The sequence below is a fragment of the Rhodnius prolixus genome, unplaced genomic scaffold (assembly GCF_049639745.1).
Source record: "Rhodnius prolixus isolate KJV_2025 unplaced genomic scaffold, Rpr scaffold_3, whole genome shotgun sequence".
Classification (NCBI taxonomy): domain Eukaryota; kingdom Metazoa; phylum Arthropoda; class Insecta; order Hemiptera; family Reduviidae; genus Rhodnius; species Rhodnius prolixus.
Genome location: NW_027411603.1, coordinates 30,468,290 through 30,490,604, shown reverse-complemented (window position 1 = coordinate 30,490,604; position 22,315 = coordinate 30,468,290). Strand labels below are relative to the sequence as shown.

At 33.5% G+C, this 22,315-nt stretch overlaps 1 protein-coding gene and 1 long non-coding RNA gene across 4 annotated transcripts in view; one reads left to right on the top strand and one right to left on the bottom strand.

Moving 5' to 3' along the window:
• The window catches only part of Dh31 (diuretic hormone class 2), a 297,142-nt gene that overhangs the window by 234,426 nt on the left and 40,401 nt on the right, over positions 1-22,315 (top strand). For 2 of the 3 annotated variants that reach the window (XM_074127287.1, XM_074127286.1), the window contains exons 3-4: positions 17,735-17,845; positions 22,027-22,083. In XM_074127287.1, the coding sequence (XP_073983388.1) occupies positions 17,735-17,845; positions 22,027-22,083 (168 nt within the window). The remainder of the gene's footprint in view (positions 1-17,734; positions 17,846-22,026; positions 22,084-22,315) is intronic. The other variant, XM_074127288.1, reaches the window with a different exon arrangement.
• LOC141452607 (uncharacterized) lies at positions 1,911-14,409 on the bottom strand. Its single transcript, XR_012457499.1, has 3 exons — positions 13,745-14,409; positions 12,949-13,165; positions 1,911-3,485 (listed from the first exon to the last, which is right to left on the bottom strand). It is a non-coding gene; the product is annotated as an uncharacterized lncRNA (long non-coding RNA).

Here is a 22,315-nt window from a genome sequence, read left to right as displayed (position 1 = left end):
TAAAACACAATTTTTTTTAATATGAAGTTTAAACTTAAATCTTTTAGAAAACTAATAAAATAAGTCCTATCGTTTTTATGTTTAGTATTTTCATAACACGAAAACTTGGTTAAAACTTAAACGAGTCGGTCGCTTCTTTTGCGTAGTTCTTCTTTACGAAAGTTTAACTTATATAGAAGGAAATTGTTTTCTTCATACATACATAAACTTTATGATAGGATTCCATTTTAAGGAGCTTTTGCGGATTTCGAGAGATTTCTCTCCACCTGCTGAGAAAATGTTGCAATCGAGTTTTTCCACCTTAAGGCAGTGATTATCTTATTCCTTTAATAAATTTTTTTCATCAATCAAATAACTCTAGGAGCTTGCTGGATGTCACGAAGTAGTATCTTTTGATGCTATAGGACAGGGGTGGCCAACAAGTCGATCGCGAGGCCAGTTTTGGTCGATCGTGGATCGCTCGCAATGTCTGGAGTGGAATTCCGTGCACCATGGACTTTGAAGCGATTATAGAATCGGCATTTTCATACTTGAAGCTAACGAAGACTAAACAGCGTTCTTTTCTAATGATTCCCGTACTGAAGACTCATTATCTGTAGCTGCTTTGAATTAATAAATATTGTTAATAATTATCCATGTTCTTTTAATTCCCCTGGAGATGAGTGTTTTTTGGACCTTTAAATAATTATTGTTGTTGTTTTTTACGTAGGTAGATAAGTCGTATATCTATATTTCAGTACGAGGTGTACTCAGCGAGCTATTGATAGATTAGCAAAAAGTAAGTCATTATTATTCTTTCATGATCAATTTTCCTGAAAGTGAAATATTGAAATCAAATTATTGGCCATACGAGGGTCGTTTGAAAAGTCCGTGCAAAGTCAGAGAGATAGCACCACTGGCGCGTATCGAGGTTATGTTTAGTTAGTAGCATCTCTTGGAAGAACACACACCAAGTTTCAGCCAGATCGGTCTATTTCTTTGTGTTTGGCATTCGTTTGAATCGAGGAAGTCGAGTGATTTTCAAAAAATGGACTAAAAACAATTTCGTGTGTTGATTAAACACTACTTTATGAAAGGCAAAACGCCTCAGGAGACTAAAGAGAAGCTTGATAAAGATTATGGTGACTCTGCACCTTCGATTAGAACAGTTTATAAGTGGTTTCAAAATTTTCGGAGTGGCCATATGGGCACAAGTGACGCTGAACGTTCTGGACGCCCTGTTGAGGTTACTACTCCAGAAATCATTGATAAAATCCATGATATGGTGATGGATGACAGATGAGTGAAGGTGCGTGAGATTGCTAGTGCTGTGGGCATCTCGAATGAACGGGTACATAATATTTTGCATCAACATTTGGACATGACAAAGCTATCCGCAAGATGGGTGCCGCGATTGCTCACGCTTGACCAAAAACGAAATCGTGTGAAGTCCTTGAGCAAGGACGGTTTACAGCTGTTCCAAAAGAATCCGCAGGACTTTAAGCGTCGTTTCGTCACTGTGGATGAAACATGGATACATCTCTACACTCCTGAGACCAAAGAACAATCTAAACAATGGGTTACCTAGGGGGAATCTGTGCCAAAAAAGGCAAAGACCGTTCCTTCGGCCGGAAAGATTATGGCGACTGTCTTTTGGGATTCGCAAGGAATAATCCTCATCGACTATTTGGAAAAGGGTAAAACTATTACAGGTGCATATTATTCATCGTTATTGGACCGTTTGAAAACCGAGCTGCAAGAAAAACGCCCACGATTGGCCTACAAAAAAGTCCTTTTCCATCACGACAACGCACCAGCTCACACCTCAGCAGTTGTGGTTGCAAAATTAATGGAAATAGGGTTCCAACTCGTTTCACATCCCCCCTATTCTCCAGACTTGGCTCCCTCGGACTACTATTTGTTCCCCAATATGAAGAAATGGCTGGCGGGAAAAAGATTTTATTCAAACGAGGAGGTGATTGCAGAAACGAACGGCTATTTTTCAGACTTGGACAAATCCTATTATTTGGAAGGGATCAACAAACTAGAGCGGCGTTGGACGAAGTGTATAAGCCTAAAAGGAGACTATGTTGAAAAATAAAAAATTAAGGGTTTACCCCAAAAAATTAAGTAGTTTTTATTTTTGCACGGACTTTTCAAACGACCCTCGTACTTTCATATTCATGTATGTATTATTCATTAACATCTTTGATTGTTGTATTAAAACTGCCCGGTAGGACAGTTGTATAAGGGTTGATCGTCAAAAAAAGTGCACGAAAAAGTGTAACGTTGAAAAACACCCACCTTTGACCATTTTTTTTTCTCTTTTTCTATAAAAGATAAATTTCCCAAATTTTCTTTATAATGTAGGGCAAATCCTCCTTTATAACTGTAATTTTTTGTAACAACCCAGATTTAATAGATTTTGAGAAATAAGTTTTTATTAATACAGATGAACAAATATTAATAATAATAATTAGAAAGCTTAAATTTCATCAGCTTTCAAGGTAATTGGAGCTAGGGCCTTTTTCAGGGTTCTGCCGGCGTCAGGAACGTTGCAGGCAACATTTACCTTCACTCTTAAGCTGCAGGAGCACTTAAAAAAAGAAAATTTAAGGGAAGCTACCGGGATTTGGGTATTCTTCGCCTTGGTAGTCCTGTTCACTAAAAACTTCGTGAAGTGCTTCATTATTCGTTAGTATTAATTCTCTTCTAAGCAACCTAAGTGAAAATAATCATCTAACCTTAAATGTGTCTCAAAAAATCAAAATGAACTCATTAAAATGTTTTCCTTTTTAAATTAAAAGAGGAAATTTTCATATTTTCTTTACACCAATCGAAAAGTATCAATCGATAGTTTCACTAATTCTAATAATGTTTAGTGAGAAATAGTAGTTCCAAATGGCAACACGTTTCTTGCAGGCTAATTCAATTGTGCTATAAAAAAGAAGAAGCTTTTACAGTTGATAGTGTACAGCTTCGTGTGGTGCATTTCGATCAGAGTTTCCCAATGCTTATATTCAAATGACTCGACAAATGTATTCATTTTTACTTTTCTAGATAGGAAAACGTTAACGACCAATTTTCGCGTCCATTTCAATCAAGTGAAATACATCTGCGAATCTTCCTTTGAATGGTACACCTAGAATTGGTATCTTTTTGAAATTAAAAACTTATTATGGACACACTCACATGACTTTTTTTACGATGATTCTTGAAGTTCTAACTTAAAAAAATAATAAATAAACCTAATTAGTTCTTATTAACAACATCCAATTTAAAACTGTCCATTACTCTTAAATGACAATCTTAACCTACTCCCATCCCTCCAGATTTTAGTTTTTGAATTCAAATACGAGAAAAGATTGGTGGTACTGGATTCGAATTCTGGCCAAGGCCTTGGATTTTATTTAATGATTAGTATGAGAACTTTGAAAGTAAAGTATGTTTGCTATCCGCCTCTGTCCTCGACATCTCCTTTGGTAGTTGAACGTAAAACGCGCTCTCTGAAAAAAAAAAAAATTGGCATTACTTGTCTTTTGTTTTTGGTCTGCTACGTATTTTGCATAGAATTTTAAATTTAGTTTTAGGTTCACTGACCATGACGAACAAAAGAAAACTATACACCACCCTACTTACGCCAAAAAAATCGAACATCAACCGACTTCAAACCTTACAATCTAAAATTCTAAGAACAATAGTTAACGCTCCCTTCTACGTCTCCAATCACACTATGATCTAAATATTCCTCTCGTCTCTGAAGTAGCCCCAATCTCGATACACAAAACTCCACTCAAATCTACACAGTCATTACAACCCTCTGATCCACAACATGTCTACTACAACACTTCCTTCAAATCCACAGCACAAACTAAAACGGTGGTGGCCACGCGATCATCTCAACATATAATGCCGACCTCCTAGTATGGTTGCTGTGTAAGCTTGCCAAAGTGGCGAACTAACGGCTTCCATCACTGGATGGTCGTCGTTCACTCCACTCATGTGTCTGGGTGCGCCATCCCTTATCTCTCATCACTTTTGCTTGTTGTACTGGATACAGTTGCAAAATAAATAAATTAAAAAAAAAAGTTTTAGGTTCCCAGAGGTGTGACCCACCTCATTTAGTATACAAGTTTATAAGGATTCAATTCATAATAAAATATGCAGAAGAGTAAATAAGAGATTTTAGGAGAGTAAAAAGTAGAATGAGTTAGTATAGAGAAAACGCAGAACCACAGTGGGCTCAAGAGGTTTTGGACGAAGATCAGGAAAACATAGCTGAGGTTTGGTGAGTACGGTCGATCTAAAAACAAAAAATCCAGGATTAAACACTCCAAACAGCATTTTGGACTTAAAATTCTCAAACCAATTCTCCAATAACCTGCCACCGATACCAACCCATAATAAATTGGAACCTTTATCTCTCGATGAACCAGACGAATCGCAAATCAACAGCATAACAAATACATCACTGAAAATTACCCCTATTTTTAGAATTGGAGTGAATAACTATCAAACATTAATTAAGAAGACAATCGGCACATCATTTGAAACCCAGCCATGGCAGAAATAAATTCAAAATAATTGTTAAAAACTGAGAAGATTCAGAAAATTGACAACTCTCAATATAAACAATAATTAAATGTGGCAGTACATTTCTAAATTTGAAGAAGAGAGACCAAGAGAAATTTGAACGTATGTTAAGTTTATTCTATAGATTTCTCTATCATTTTTTTAAATGACTCCTTATTTAAACTCAATAATAATGATGACAACTACATAAAAATAAAACATTAATTGGGAAACATACGAGGGTCGTTTGAAAAGTCCGTGCAAAAATAAAAACTACTTAATTTTTTGGGGTAAACCTTTTTTATTTTTCAACATAGTCTCCTTTTAGGCTTATACACTTCGTCCAACGCTGCTCTAGTTTGTTGATCCCTTCCGAATAATAGGATTTGTCCAAGTCTGAAAAATAGCCATTCGTTTCTGCAAACACCTCCTCGTTTGAATAAAATCTTTTTCCCGCCAGCCATTTCTTCCCCCTTGGTAACCCATTGTTTAGATTGTTCTTTGGTCTCAGGAGTGTAGTGATGTATCCATGTTTCATCCACAGTGACGAAACGTCGCTTAAAGTCCTGCGGATTCTTCTGGAACAGCTGCAAACCGTCCTTGCAACACTTCACACGATTTCGTTTTTGGTCAAGCGTGAGCAATCGCGGCACCCATCTTGCGGATAGCTTTGTCATGTTCAAATGTTGATGCAAAATATTATGTACCCGTTCATTCGAGATGCCCACAGCACTAGCAATCTCACATCTCACGCACCTTCACTCTTTTGTCATCCATCACCATATCATGGATTTTATCAATGATTTCTGGAGTAGTAACCTCAACAGGGCGTCCAGAACGTTCAGCGTCACTTGTGCCCATATGGCCACTCCGAAAATTTTGAAACCACTTATAAACTGTTCTAATCGAAGGTGCAGAATCACCATAATCTTTATCAAGCTTCTCTTTAGTCTCCTGAGGCGTTTTGCCTTTCATAAAGTAGTGTTTAATCAACACACGAGATTCTTTTTCGTCCATTTTTTGAAAATCACTCGACTTCCTCGATTCAAACGAATGCCAAACACAAAGAAATAGACCGATCTGGCTGAAACTTGGTGTGTGTTCTTCCAAGAGATGCTACTAACTAAACATAACCTCGATACGCGCCAGTGGTGCTATCTCTCTGACTTTGCACGGACTTTTCAAACGACCCTCGTACATACGTACGTATATCGTAAAATTCTTTTAAGTATACTTCTGGGTCAAGGGTTGTGTACATTTGCATTTAGATTTGATCTACAGTTTTATCTGACTTAAGGAGAGTTAAATCTGTTGCCAAAATTCCTTGATTAAAGAAAATAAATCAAATCGGAAGTAATGCAACTTTGCTCAATAGAATTTCCGCTTTTTATTAAAAAAAACATGGTTCTTTGGACTTAGGTAATCACATCTTATATTCATTGTATAGATTTATTGCTTCAAGTTTGTTAAAATTTCTAGAAAAATTCGTTTAAAATGGTGATCTCTGGAAGGGTAGAGCTAGGCTTTTCCTGTAAGGTTACATTTCCCTGCAATATCCGCTTTTAAAAACTGTATGACGTTTGTGAGAAATATTACTTAAATATCCGGAGTTTGAAAAAGAAAAAGAAAAAAAAATTGTGAATTAGAACCTTTAGCGAGAATCGTATTCAGAGAAAATATGTAGTTCATTTCAGATTATTATTCCCCCCCCCCACTTTATTAGTACGTTTACAACTGCAACAAATGTTGCATCAAGCAAATTTGATGAAACTGGTTAAGTTCTCATGAATGTCATGTAAGAGCAACCACCCATTGATGGAACTGTTTCTCGGTGGATATTAAACTCATATCAGTAGGTTCCTAGGTCACTTCCGCTTCAAGCAACGAGGAGGATTGTCTGGAAGGTGAGGAGAGGAGAGTTGTTGTACAAGAGGATTAGAATGGAGAGCTACGTGGCTGTGAAAGTTGCGGTAGCGAGACTTTATTAGTTCGGTACACACTGGTGAATGGTAAGGTTAGAAATGTGGTATGGAGCATTAAGGATTTTTCTTAAGATTTTAGACTTGCAGGCTTGGAGTTAGAGGGTTTGGTTGTGCCCCACACTTCTGCTCCTTATATCCATATGGGTCTTAACAGTGTCTTGTAAATAGTCAGTTTGTGATTCAAGTCGAGTTCGGATCTGCGGTCAAGTAGTCTAGTAAGTAGCTTGTAGCGTCTGTCCACGCCTTGTCGTTCTTAAATTCTTAAATTAATTTTCAACGTGCTACAAATTTCATATCTTTTAAATAATTTATTATTAATAAGTTCCTAATCTAAGTTATCCTTAAGAAATGCCAATTTTCTTTTACAAAACCTCTTACTAACCAATCAGAGCAACATTCTTTTTGGTTATTCTTAGATTCGTGGCGTTAGCGACTTAATCTGATGACTTTTTTTTTTATCACTTTCTCCAGGCTTCACCCTCAGTCAGCATTACTAGTGTTTTCAACAGATTAGACGGCTGTTATTTTGAAGGTAACATTTTGGAAAAAAACCAATTATGCTTTGTAATCATTAATCAAATCTTAGAGTCAAACCGTGTTTAATACAACGAAAAAATAAGGAATGCTTTTTTTTTTTTAAACAAATAATCCAATGTTAACGAACACCAGTTAAGATAGAAAGCAAACTAATCTAACAGAATACTCTTTTACCCAAGCGTTCTGTCCTTGAGGGTAATTAAAGGGTGGACTACCTTCCCTATTCGTAGCTTTCCTAGGAATGCAAAGTGGCTTCATCATCATCTGAAGTCACTGCTTTAAAAGAGAGAGTGGGAGGAAAGCGTAGAAATAACTTTGGGTGTGAGAAACATGTTTAACGAAATTACGGTTGAAAAGTCAGTTTGTGTAAGGTTGGTAGAAAGCAGGTTAGAACTCGCTTATTGAAGATTCAAAACTGCTAACCTTTTTTGCATTTTTTTTCCCCCTACCTTCAAAATGTAAATAAACGTTAGACTTTGGTATGCTTACTGCTCTTTCTTGTACGTAAATATACACGAAATATTAAAGATGTAGAATACACAGTTTCCATATGTACTAAAAATATCAGCTATGTACTTTCAAAACTATAAAGGTAATTTCAAAGAAAGCCCTCTGATATTTGTTTGCTGATCATTTTTTCAGCTTAATGAGCTAAATTCATCAACATGGCTGAACATACTTTTATAGGCATTTTTTAAAAGAGATATCTCGCTGTTGCAACCCACTTGGTGTCTAGATCTTGTACGTAAATTGGGTAAATAATGAAAACATTTGTGCGCCACGATAAGCCGAGCGGTTAGGAGGCGAGACCTTTAAAGCTAATATGTATTGTGGTACTGGGTTCGATTCCCTGTCTTAGGCCTTGGATTTTATTTAATGGTCAATAAAAGAAATTTACAGTAAAATATGTTTACTATTTGGCTCTGTCCATGATACCTAATTGGTAGTTGGACGTAAAGCCCACCTGAAAAAATAAGCAATTACTAATGAAAACATTTCGACCTACAGGCACTTATCCCAGATCAGATGGTCAATTTCTGTCTACAGTTCTTCGCGAGTATTCTTCATCACTTTTGCTTGCATTCCATCTTTTCCTGCAGCTTTATTATTCTTGTAGTTTCGTTATTACGTACATCTATCACTTTTTCTAGTTCTGAGTGAATTTATGCAGGACTAGATCAACCATAGACCATATTTCTTCAATAAGAAACATTTACAATGATTATGATGTGACTCTCCAAAATTGACTTCTAGAATTTCTGTGGGTTTATAACGGTTTAGTGCGAGAGAATTTTGTTATTTATAATAAGGATCTGGTATTCCACATTAATTTGGCTAACCTCTGTGACTTCACGAGGATCAAAGGGTTTTCTCAAAATCCTGGGTATATTCTCCGAAAAATTCCTCATACATAAAAGCCTAAGGCAGGTACATTCTTTTATCCGTTTCCCTCATGGTTAATCTAGCTTTAGGGAAATTCAGATCACAACATAGAAGCCCTAATAGCACAATCTACTATAAAGGATAAGCCAGAGAATACGCAGACAATGTTGCCCTCAATGAGACAAGAAAAGTTGCTCTTGTGGGTGCGTTTCAAAAGTTTTTAGGAAACATGGAAAAGTTAGGACTAGTAAAATAAAGGAAGCTCATAATCTATACCGGACGGAGCTTATCGCGGGAAGTGGACACTATTTGTGCATCCCATAGTTTCGAATAGGTTAAGGACTTCAAATATTTTAGATCCGTTTCAATTGAAATGAGAAAAGTGAGTTTATCTATTATAAAGAGTAAGGATAACAGATCTGCTAGGTAGTTTTAGCCATTACAGAAAATATTAAGCTTCTAACATAAGTTAGAAGTTTTAACCCTATCCGAAGAAGAAAGATAGTAATTTCTCAGACGATATTAAGACCATTAGTGTTGTACGCCAGAAAGACATAAGTGTTCACAAAAGTGGTAGAAAAGATAATTAAAAAACACCAAGGAAGAGAAAATCTAAGGGCCAGCAGTTAGATTCGAACCCAGGATTACCGCCATCCAAGAGAAAAAACAAACATTTAGAATTAAACTAGCGAGGATTCGGTCCAAATATAAAACAGCAACTCCGTTTTTACGCCAACGATTCGACAAATTTATTGTCTTCTTCAGGACGAGGATTCGTTAGTTTAGTCCTAAATATTAATAGTTTACGATCAATAAAAGATAATAATACAAATTCAGAGCTAATAAATTTTAAATGGCACCATTCAGAACATTCAATCCCTCTAATTTGTATATTTCTACATTATCTCTTTCCAAACCCTAATGGTCGACTGAAGCGGCGCTGGTCCCGTGATTGACGCTGCGTTAATAAATAAATACCCATTTGGTGACTCACCAGTGGGCAATGAGTCACTCCTTTAACGTCACTTTTGGCCGCACTATTTACCTTTTTGAAGTTTTAAATTTCGAACAATTAAAAATGAAAAAATGAAGCGAGAACAGGACTAAGAATGAGTGGAATTATTAGAAACATCGCGGATAAGTTTTATTGAATACTTTGTAGCAATTAAAAATAAAAGTCATCTTATAGGGCATTCCAACTGTTACAAATTTGAAAAATTTGCTTTCCCACAGCAGTAGAAATTGTAACTTGTTTGTCAGCTTTTAAGAGAGTTGTGAGACTAGATTATTTTTCTAGCCATATCGATTTTTAACTTTGATTTTCCTTCTTTTCAATTAGTACATATTCTCCTTATTTCGCTAAACATCAATACCACATATCATCATATTGCACAACCAATTTGCCCTTTTCAAAGAAGTGCTCTACAAATCTTTCCGCACTCAACAAACGGTTCTTCTCTATAACTCATTATTGACAGAAATAACTAAGATATATTACACCCTTAGCGACCATTCTTTCCACCGAGACTTCCTTTATGAAGTATAACTTTATTATTAATAATTTTTTATACGCTGCTTGTAATTATTTATTTATTTAATTTTCACTTGCTCTTGGCAACAAGTGTTTAGTTTTTCGATTAATAGACCTTGTCAAATTGGGTAAAAAAAGAGGTAATTCAATAATATACAACAGTGTACTTAAACCGATCTGGACTTACGGACTTGAGCTGTGGGGTTCAACCAAACATTCCAATTCACAAAGAATACAGTCCTTCCAATCAAAAATTCTCCGACAGATTACAAATTCTCCATTTTATGTGTCTAACTCTACTCTCCATAACGATCTCAAAATCTCATATATAACTGACGAATCTAAATCTAAGTATAGAAAATTCTTTGACTCTCTTCCATTCTGTACCAATCCTCTTGTTCTAAATCTCGCCTCCACAACGATTCCAGATCGTCCTCAACGACGATTGAAACGCTGTTGGCCTCGTGACAATCTCCAGTAAAGTAAGAAATTCCAGCGAGAGTGTTGCCGGTGGGCAGCTTCTCTCCTCATGTTGATCCAGTCAGGAAGACTTCCTTTATCGTATTCACTTATTACGAATTTTATTCTTTGTAGATTGTGAATAGCAAATAAATTTAAAAAAAAAAAAAAAATTCAAACTGTATTAAGCATTCCTCAATAAATGGGTTCTCTAAACTTTATACCACCTAGAAATTATTAATTACTTAATATTAAAGAAATAATCTTCTAATGCTTTTGTATAATTAATTATTTCACTTTCGTCTTCATTCTATTCTAAAGTTTCTAAGATGTAATCACACGACCTAATCTACTAAAGAAACTACGATCTAAAATGGTCATGCCACCATTGTTCTCAACAAGAGGGTAATGCCATCAATGCGAATTTAAGAAGTAAGGGAAGCAGTTGTGCACTTTTTACCTGGCCATCCGAGGTTTAAAAAAGCCAGATTGAGTACATTTTGCAGAGAAATATTAGAGAGTGACAGGTACAGGGATTTGTTCTTGATTGATTTGAGAAGGCAGTTAACTTCTAATAATAATTATCCCTTTGTCGGGAACATAGTATTTTTCAGTAATCATGCAGTTATCAGGAACCTATTGTTTCAATAATCATTCAGTTATCAGGAAACTAGTGTGTTCTAATAATCGTCCAGTTATCAGGAACCTAGTGTGTTTCAATAATCATTCAATTATCAGGAACCTAGTATGTTCTAATAATCGTCCAGTTATCAGGAACCAGAATTTCCAGAGGGTACTGGGGGTTTGCACTGAAGATTATTCATGACGCTATTGTAATTCCGATAATGACATACGGCGCTCCTGCTTGGATTGGTGCATTGAAACATTCTTCGCTTAGGCTTAAGTTAATTAGAACCCACAGAATTATGGTAATTAAAGCTATTAGAGGATTTCGCGCTATGTCTTATGAGTCTGCCTGCTTAATTTGTAATACTTTGCCCATAATTATTAAAATTCAAGAGATTACTAAGATCTACCATTGTTTTCACCAAATTCATCGTCCAGTTTTAAATGTAGACTTGCCAGTTCTTTCCAGCGAATGGCTACACCCGGGAAGTGTTCCGCCGGTGCAAAGTATTGACATGGACCTTCAATATAGGTACACAGTATTTACTGATGGCAGCAAAGATGACATCCATGTTGGTGCTGCTGTTGTAATTTATTTGGATGACCAAGTTATCAGTACCGAACAATTTCGTTTAGAGGATTGCTGCAGTAATAACCAAGCCGAGGCCCTAGCGGTTTTGAAGGCTCTGGAAAATTTTATTCAGTTCGACTTGCCTAATGACCTGGCCGCCAGAACTGTGGCAATTAAAACTGACAGTATGGTGACATTGGATTGTTTAAGGAATGCTGGTAACCATCATACACTCTATGAAAGTGCGCGAAAGATCTTATCAGGGCTTCTTCTTCGGGGATGGATTATTCACTTTTGCTGGGTTGCTGCACATAAAGGCACAGTTGGAAATGAGATGGCCGACAAATTAGCGAAGGCTGCCTCCAGGAACATGGATTTGGATTGTACCTATATTAAAATTCCGCGCTCAACTATAATCTCAAATTTAAGAACTGAAAGTATTAGCGAATGGAATGAATGGTGGCAAGCGAGCGAGAAGGGAAGCACCACTAAACTCTTCTTCCCTGCCATCTATGACCGACGGTCAGCCGGTCACCCATATTATTTTTGATTGCAGGCTGCTTGAAAATTTTCGCCTTCATTTAATTCAGACTATTTTGGTAAATAACTTGGAATTGAGTCACTTGTCACTGCTGCGTAACGAAATTCTACCGTTATTTGTGAAATTTGTAAATAACATCAATTTTGATAAATTGTAATTAAGTCCATCGACCCAAAAGTGATCTTTCTTTATTTAATTATCTTTCTTTTCTCTACTTTGATTATTATGATTTTAATATTCTTTATTATATTATCATTTAATATTATTTTATTATATCATTTAATTATTATATTATTATTTTGTTAGTATTATCAACTATTATTGATGTTAAATGTTGTATACCAGCATGTATTATACATTGTATGGAGCATGCAGAAATAAAAGAAAAAAAAAATAATAATCATCATCCAGTTAGGAGAGAACCGAAATATTTTCGCATCGTTTGGCAATTCTATGAAAAGTACTGATCATATTTATAGCAGAATGTAATACAATTGGACAAAATTAATAAAAATAAACGTAGCTCTTTTCTATTACCACAGGGCATTTATCTCAAGCATAAAATTCTAGCCTATTTCATTCTCCATAAAGCAACTATTTCAAGCATTGTGAACTCCAGCTTTCTCGTTAGTTCCGTCCATCGAATCCAGGAGTTATACTATGTGGGCAGTGTATAGAAATAGCGTTGCTGGCTTCTTTCCTCGAACCTCTGCGAGTGAGTTCACAGCACTACCTTATTTTAAAGATTGTACAAAATTTCATTTACTTGCAATTTAATGAAGACGATCTCATATATCATTGTTATAGAAACATTTTTATGTATACGAGTTCTCTGGTTCTAATGAGGATTTGACATAATCCTCCAGCGTTGCTCTTGGAACTTGGAATGTTTTTGCTGCCGTTTTGTATCCCATTTCTTTTTTTCTCACCGCCTTCACTGCTTCTACCATTGCCTTAGCTTTCCATTGCTTACGTTTTGCCATCTAAATCGAAAGCAAATAATCAACTGTTTTCTATAACTTTTTAAATATGAAATAAAAATAATGTTCTAAATTTCGTCCCGGGTACGAAATTTAGACTACTTAAGGGGACGGAATTAGGAACAATTACATTTTTAAAGATGGCTGCCACTATAGAAACAACACATGAATGAAATGGCGTTTCGTTCAAGAATTTCAAAATAAAGATATGTGGCATGCCCTAAGCAACATCAATATTTTAACGAACCTTTAAAAGACTGGAATACGTTTTGAAACACTACCAAATATAACAACTTATTATGACTAAAAATATAACACCTCAAAACTCGGCTGGACATGAACCGTACCTCGAGTTGACGTTTCCAAACGATTACTGCTGCCTCAATGTAGCTTTCTTAAAATTGCCATTAGTATGCAATACTTGGCGATTGGTTTAAATAGGGGAACGAAATTAGGCGCAGGGACGAAATTTGGGCACTTTACCCTACGTTAATTTATTTAAAAAAAACACACACACAAAATACAACGAACTCCATCTACTCTATTCTTTAAATTGTAAAAATACTCTGATTTCCAACTTACCAATTCTTTCGTTGATTTTGTTGACGTTCTGAAATGTTGATGGTTACATCACGATTATCTACTTTTTGGATTTGTAAGGAAGAAGGACAACATCTTTTGAAAATGCACTCTTGCAACTCCTATCTTAGTTTTTGAGAAAATTAAAAAAAAAATACCTGTAAAATCGACTCAGTAAAATAGCACTTGCATTTAACTGACTTTTTTCCAAAAGCCAGCTGTCAGATCCACCATAATGTCAGAACACAGATCTAAATGTTTATTCTTTCGTTATTAATCAAACAAGGACCTTTCTCACGATTTCTGCAACTTTATAGATTAAACTTTTTCAGAATATATGAAAAACTATAAATTAGTAATAAACTAAGAAACTTTTAAGAAGTACTTTTACGGAATAATATCTAAGATTTAAATAAAGACATCAAACTTTTAACCAACAAAACGGTTAAACAAACATGGTTAGTACCAATCAAACAGCTGGATAAATAAAGTAACAAAATAAGATTTTTATCTAACCTGCTACCAGAAAATAATATGGTTAACAAATTAAAAGCAAGTATAAATTAGTTTCAGAGTAGTCAATTCGGTGCTAGTTTCAAATAACATTATTAGTTGGACCTCCTACACAGTAAGAATCTCGTACTTTACGTCGGTCTAACTCTGTCTGCTAGTTTCGCCGCAATCAATTTAATGCTCTTAAACAGATTGTAACAAACTTTGTATACAGTTTTCATTACATCTTAAGTTTGTTAAATATTAGGTATACTATTTTATTTTTTATGTTGATATTTTTAAAACAAACCTTCGTTCTTATGAAAGTAATATTGAAATGATCCTTGCTAAAACAGACAACGAACTGTTTATTGAGAGTAAAATTAAGAATGAATTAAAATTATTGTTAAACAAGAAAACACTTTCCTTCCGGAATCGAGGCTCTAAGGACTTTTGAAACTATGAATATTTAAAAAAACTATTTTAACATTTAAAAAAAAACCTTTGATTTTCTATGCAGTTTTTAACCAGCTAACAATCAATATAATGCAAAGAGCACACTTAAAATTGGCATTGCCACTTAGTTAAGGTTTGGAAGTAAAGTATGTCCTGTGGTATTTTGGGCAAAAGAAGTCGAAGGTCTGTTTTCTCCCCGAATTGGTAGTCTCTTGCCTTTATAGTTCGTGCGTTTTCTAGAAATATGTACATATGTTATGCTGAACATAAAGTTGATTATTTATAATATTTATATATTATTATATATAATAATAATGATAATAATGTTTATTTGAACAGTAAATTATATAATCCCTACTAAATAAAAAATACACTATACAATAGACATTACGTCCGTCTGCCAAGTTAGTCTTTAAACTTACAGAAATATATATAAAATAAAAATAAAAATGAAAAAGCAACTTAAATTAACTTATAACTCAAACATAAAATGAAACCTAGAGAGAATAATAATAAAACAATATTAATTATAATAACATATTTACATTATATATATATATAATATAATGGGTACTTCCAGATATTTTGTTTTTAATCATTAAAGTTTTCATAGGTTAATAGAGGATAGAGCTGTCTGGAGAGTTTGGTAAGCCTGTCTTAATTTCAGTATAATGTGTGGGAGTGCTGGATAGTAGTGCCTTATCAGGCCGCCATTCGGTGTTATCAGTTATAAATAAGGAACGGATTTTTATGTATTTAAAAATGCCAAATATTTAATTAAAATATGCATTTATTTTCATCAATTATGTGGAAAATATGTGATTTTCTTAAAATATTTTCTGGAATATTTAAGTAAAATGGACATTTTTTTTTATGAAAATGGAATTTTTTTTTGGGGGGGCAAGTTATAATTATTTATACAAGAAAAGAACATTTTTACAATTTATAATAATTTATTAGGAACAAAATAATTTGTTTTTACAAGTTATAATGATTTATACAGCAAAGAACATTTTTACTATTTATAAAAAGATGTGTTAAATTTTCAATTTTGAAAACTTCTCTCTTCGAAATTGTTTGCAACCACATGAAATTGCAAATGTTGGAACGTAAAGTGACGACGATCTGGGCGTAAGATGGACTTGTAACGACTAAAAGATCGTTCAACATCTACAGATGTTATAGGTGCCTTGCTGAAAGAAGTTATCTCGTTGGTTGTAAAGGGTACACGATGTTCTGAGGTGACTTCTGTTCCACTGATAATATCAGAAATCTGGCAGATGGTCTCCCACCCTTTGTTCTTGCTCAGTACTTCCACCAGTTTTGATCTGATCAGATCTCCCTTACTCCCAGGAAAAAGTTCTGCTGGAAACTTGCGAAGATATTTAGCAACCAGTTGTTTGTTTGAGGCCGATGTTCGTGGCATTTCACCCAAAAAAAGAATACACTGAGTGACCGAACGAAATGATTTGGACACTTCAACGAAAGAGCTGAAAGAACAGACAACGTCAGACAACTTCAAAGAACTAACAAGTGCCCGTCACTGTTTAGCAGCATTCTGTGTAAATTACAACAACCATTGCCCACTGTGATTCACAGCCCTACAGTCTGTGGTTCACAGTTCCTGTCAACCACCTCCCAATTATGAAAATATGCCCAAAATGAAAAATATGAAAAAATATGTACATATTTTGATTAAATATGTAGAAATATTTATTTATTTTAATCAAATATGTATAAATATGCGATAACATCCAAATATGTGGAAATATGTGAAATAAAAGTAGACTCAAACGGCTTAAAAAGTGTCAGTATGAATACTTCTAGTTGAAAAACGTCTGTAAATTGCCTAGAAAAAAATATGTAAATACATACGAATCCGTTCCTTAGTTATAAACAAATTGCTTAGGACGCGTTACTTTCTTTTCAAAAAAAAACACCCGAACTGTGGGTATGAGTGTTTATCTTTTCTTTTTTCATCTAAAAGTATTTAAAAAACCGGATGGTCCAGTTTGGGTTTTGCGCTGACTTGTGGAGCTCTCATATTGTTTTTTCCTAACTGTCTAAAGTTTTTCTAAAGTAGGTATACGATGAAAATAAACCGTGTTACCTGAGTCAACGTAAACATAATAAATATTCATTCATAGAGTGGTAGTATCAATTAAAACAGAAAATGCATCAATCATATGTTTTGCAGTAGTTTTCTTGGAAAGGTTTTGTAAAATCAATAAACAAAAATTATTATTTCCTTTCTCTTACTGTATTAAGAAAAGTAAATTAGAATTTTCAGCGGGAAAAATGGTTTTATTGATCGGTTTCTATGTGCTATGAGTAGATCTTGCTAGCTGGTACATATGAACAGCATATTGTGTACAGCTCTGCAAAACTCCGGCATGATCATGGCTGAATAAATGGAGAAAGAATAATTCCTAATTTCACTCGAAAATATCTGCCAGTCAAGAAACATTTCAAAATAAGGAAATAGACAACTGAAAGGATGGCCTTCCAATGGAAAGCCTAAATCACATCAAGAAACTCTCCAGTAGAGCACGCCTTCTTCTCAAGACAAGTTGAAATAATATCTACAACTAGATGGCACTGCTGTGTATGGTGGTGTGATGTCTGAAACCAAATTGGAGAAAAGATTTAGTGATTGAAAAAAACAAGTTAAAGCTAGAGTTTTACAAAACCTTTTCCTGTCCTAAACAAAAAGCTAATAGGATGGTGCAACGTCAGGAGATGTTGAGGTTTATTTTGCTACGGATCTGAAATATTCTGATAAAATATGCATGATTTTTCAAGTCATTAACAGAGTAAGAAAAAGTCAAATTAAAGGATTGAATCTTTACTCAAACGACAGTCTAATAATTTACATTTTTTTTTTAAAAAAAAGTACATTTTTACTGTTATTACTACAATATTATCATAGAAAATAGATAAAATCTATTGCATTTCATTAGTTGTTTGCTATAATAACCTGTAAAACTATTAACTTCAAGATAACTAGTTTTGCATTATAATCACTCTTTAAATCTATTGTTCCAGACATAGGGCATCCTATTTTGGAGACATGGACAATGAGCCTGACAGCGAAGTTATGTTGGAAATCCTTGCCAAATTAGGTCAGACTATCATGAGAGCAAACGACCTTGAAAAGTAAGTAAAGCGTATTAATATTTTAGTTTTTTTTATAATTATTCTAAGTTTAATAAACTGCTATGTATTATTATCTAATAAACTATACTATGTATACTCTTTAGTTTCTGCTCAGGGATAAAAACAATTCCAAAAATGAGTACAGCGTACCTCAGTTAAAAATGGACTTGTCCCTTTTCTCGTATTTTTTTAGATACAATATTTCTTAAATTTTATCGATTAAATTATTTTATTTGACTCATCTTCAAATAATTTATTGATTTCATTTTAAAAACGTTTCGTTAAATAAATTAGAAAATAAAAATAGTTTTATATGATTGAAACATTTTATTGGTAGCTCTCTTTTTAAAAGTAGAATCTGCTTCTAATTTTGCTAACCTACAAGTTAGGAGAAGGTTTAACATTATTGCAATTGTTTAAAAACTCATAAAGAGATTTATAAAGTTTTAATAAATTTTAGGAATTTTGCTAAGAAATATTAACTTATAAGAAATTGCCATGTAGTTCTTAAATAACGTGTGTTCCATCAAATAATGCATCTCAGTCAAGTTAGATGCATTATGAGTTTATATGTTTGATTTGGCCGAATCCATTCTTTTTTCTATGGACTAGAGTGATTGTGACTTATTGGCAACGTGATTTGTACGATCGCCAAGGTTTGCAAATGTAATTTATGCTAACGATTATGCCTAAATTTATTCTTTCGCTTGTAACGCAGAAGAAGACAGATAGAAATTTATTATCACCATAATTGAGCTATAATACAAACTGTTAGTTTTTCAATAATACGAATAATTCAAAGCGTATTTACTGCTATACAACAAACCAGACAGTGTGAAATAATCTTCTGCTAATAAATATAATAAAAAAATATTTTTTGATGTATAGGAGAAATAAAAAGATAACGATTGTATGATATATAATTACACGAAATAACATACGACTACAATGTATATAAGTATACTTAACAACACAGTATTGTGATATTCTAAATATTTTATTGATCATTTACCCATCTAAACTGAACTGCTTTAATCTAAGCACTTTTAGAAGCACTTTGCCTCAATTAATTTCAAAATCATTATAAACATTAAGACTATTAAAATAATCTTTTCTTAATGCAGCATAAACTGGACAGAATAATAATAAATGAATTAAGCTTAAAGTTCATATTACAGTCTGTACCCTTCTCATTAGCATTAATTGTGTGATAATAATCTTTTATGCCATATTTAATATTGTAATTATTAGAGGTTTTCAATTAATAGCTCAGAAGCAGATAAGACTGAATTGTAATTTATCAGTTCAGAAAATATAGATTTATTTTAATGTCTCTGTTCTTCGTTTTTGCCGTATTCTAAAAGATGATTTTTTATATAAAGTGGTTTCCAGAATAGCCTTTTCAATTCTTGTCTGATTGTGGATCTTAACTTTAGTGATCAGTTGAATAGTTTAAAAACGAGAATAGTTTTGTAAACGTTTAATTTCCAAGCCCGTGTTATTCGTTCGTTTAAAGTGCATATCTGAACTTTACAGATTCACCTAGTATTACTAGCTTTGTTATACTATGTTAGATGTTTACTAACAGCCATTTTCAATTATGGAGTCTCTGTTCAATGATTTTTAGAGAACATAAATAGCAAACTTTGTTGATTTCTTCTAATGATTTTTACGAGGGTCGTTTGAAAAGTCCGTGCAAAAATAAAAACTACTTAATTTTTTGGGGTAAACCTTTTTTATTTTTCAACATAGTCTCCTTTTAGGCTTATACACTTCGTCCAACGCTGCTCTAGTTTGTTGATCCCTTCCGAATAATAGGATTTGTCCAAGTCTGAAAAATAGCCATTCGTTTCTGCAATCACCTCCTCGTTTGAATAAAGTCTTTTTTCCCGCCAGCCATTTCTTCATATTGGGGAACAAATAGTAGTCCGAGAGAGCCAAGTCTGGAGAATAGGGGGGATGTGAAACGAGTTGGAACCCTATTTCCATTAATTTTGCGACCACAACTGCTGAGGTGTGAGCTGGTGCGTTGTCGTGATGGAAAAGGACTTTTTTATGGGCCAATCGTGGGCGTTTTTCTTGCAACTCGGTTTTCAAACGGTCCAATAACGATGAATAATATGCACCTGTAATAGTTTTACCTATTCATCGTACATGTGAACACGTCTTATTATCATGAGTCCCCTTATTTCAATCAAAAACGTAACAACAAATAAAAGTTCTGTGTAGAATTTATTTCTATTTACTATCACTAAATAAAATAATAACAATAATAATGGCTAATCGTTAAAAATTAATTCTTCTAGACTCATAAACTTCTTAGAAAAATTTAATGAACGTAGAAAAAATACTTACTATGCTGATATGGTGTTCACACTCAACTCTATTTTTTTCTATGCCATCAATAATGTCTTAATTCAGGGTTTTAATATTATGATTTATGCCTCAAAATAGTCTTGAAGACTTTTAATCCTAAAAGGAAAAAAAAAATCAGACTACTATTTTTAGATTTGACTGGGTTGAAAGCATTTTATTCACTAATTCTTTTTCTAATGAAACTGCCAATTAAAAAACTTTAGAAGCTGTTGAATTAAAAACTTTTCCAACAATTAATTTTGTTACACATTAAAATAATTACCGCGAATTTTAAGTATTTATTTTTATTTATAATTAGGAAATTCTTTTAAAAAGATTGGAGAAAAAAATACTTCACTTTTTCCTTCAATTCTTTCTGCATTTATGAGATGTAAGCCAGTAAATGATCTTGCAAAATGGATATAAGTACAGAGCCGGATTGTATATTTAAAGAGGTAATTGGAAGACAGTTTTTGAAGATTTTCTATAAGCCTTAAAAAAAGTTTCGAAGATTTTTACAGTTAATGAAGAAACTTAGCTTCATTTAACTCGACTAGTTTCACTAACATTTCATGATACTAAATATAAGTATACAATTAGCCATAGTGTTGTTGTTTAGAGTTATTCCTTCTAGTAGAGCAGCCTTGAATTATTTAAAAAAAAAAAAAAATGGAATCTTTTCGAGTATATTTTTAGAAGGTTAAGCCTCATTTATTTTTGTTTGATAAAAGAGCGTGAGCTGATTAATTCCGTAGTAACAAATAATGTGTTAAGGTCATTTATATGAGGTATCATGGAACTCTGAATGAGAAGGACTGTACTCTCTGGATATTGGACGATTTGGAGGATCCTCACCGAGTAGAACCCCAAATAGAAGTCTTGCTGGTGGCTTAACTGTACACTCGAGTAGTTTCATCCTTGCCCTGAAATTTGAGTACAATTATTCGCATTTACTTGTTATTTACCAACGTGAGTGTCATTCTGTTATGAGATCTCAAGGTGGTCCTGTGCATTTTGGGAGGCTACAGTAATTGTGGAAGAAACTAAAGAAGTTTTGTCAGCATAACTGGTACTAGTGCAGATAAGGATGTATAACGGTTAAATATAACTGAAGGTAGGGTGCGACCTAAGATGCTGCCTTATGGGTATTAAGTAGGGCAATTTATAATACTCAAATTTAAATAAAAAAATGTAGAATATGCCCAAGAAAACCAATTAAACAAAAAACACTTTGGTTAAATATTTGTGGATTCAAGAGAAAACCGGGTTTTTGAACTTACTGGTTCGATTCAGTGCATTCTAAAATGTATTTATATTTTCAAAAACGAAATGATACAAAGTCGAACTAAAAAATCATTTTTAAAATTAGTTTTATAATTTAAAAATCACATTTTTTTTTTAAGCTAAATGCTAAAAACTCTTCATTTATATTTATTTTTCATGGATGTTGTTTAAAACCAAACTGAGCACTGAACGTGGAAGACCATCATTTTTTTGGTGGCCATTCGAATAATATTCGATTTTTAGAAAGAGTACTTTCTTCTACATTTTTGGTTTATTCTAATAACCTAGCAAATTGCAATGTTAACTTTAGTGAGAATGCAAATGAATGGAAATCCTGTGCTGATCGTAGTCATTTTTTAAATCATTTAGAATATGGCTAGTGACTTAGTAAGAGTGACTGAGACTTAGTAAGAGTTACTGTTCCTACATTTAAAAAAGAATAAATGGGTGACATAATATATTAGTGTCCCAAAATGTATACACAATTAAAATTTTTTTAAAACAATTTATATGAAAGTACAACCACATTTTTATTTTACTAGGCCAATGATATACAGCAGGGAAGCCTCGAACCCCTGGACTGCTGTCAACAAGTTGAGGTAAACAACTCAATAGTAAAACTGAAGGAAGTCCTGCATGTAATGGAAATGCATGAACAATAGCCTCAAAAAACGTTTAACAATAATAATAAATTTGCTGGCTAATACATTAATTAATATTTTATTAATTTAATAGCCTATTAACTTTCATTTTATTTTTTAATTGCAATTTCAATTCTTCATTAATTTCATAACTTAATTAAAAATAAATTAAGGTGAAATTATTAAGTTC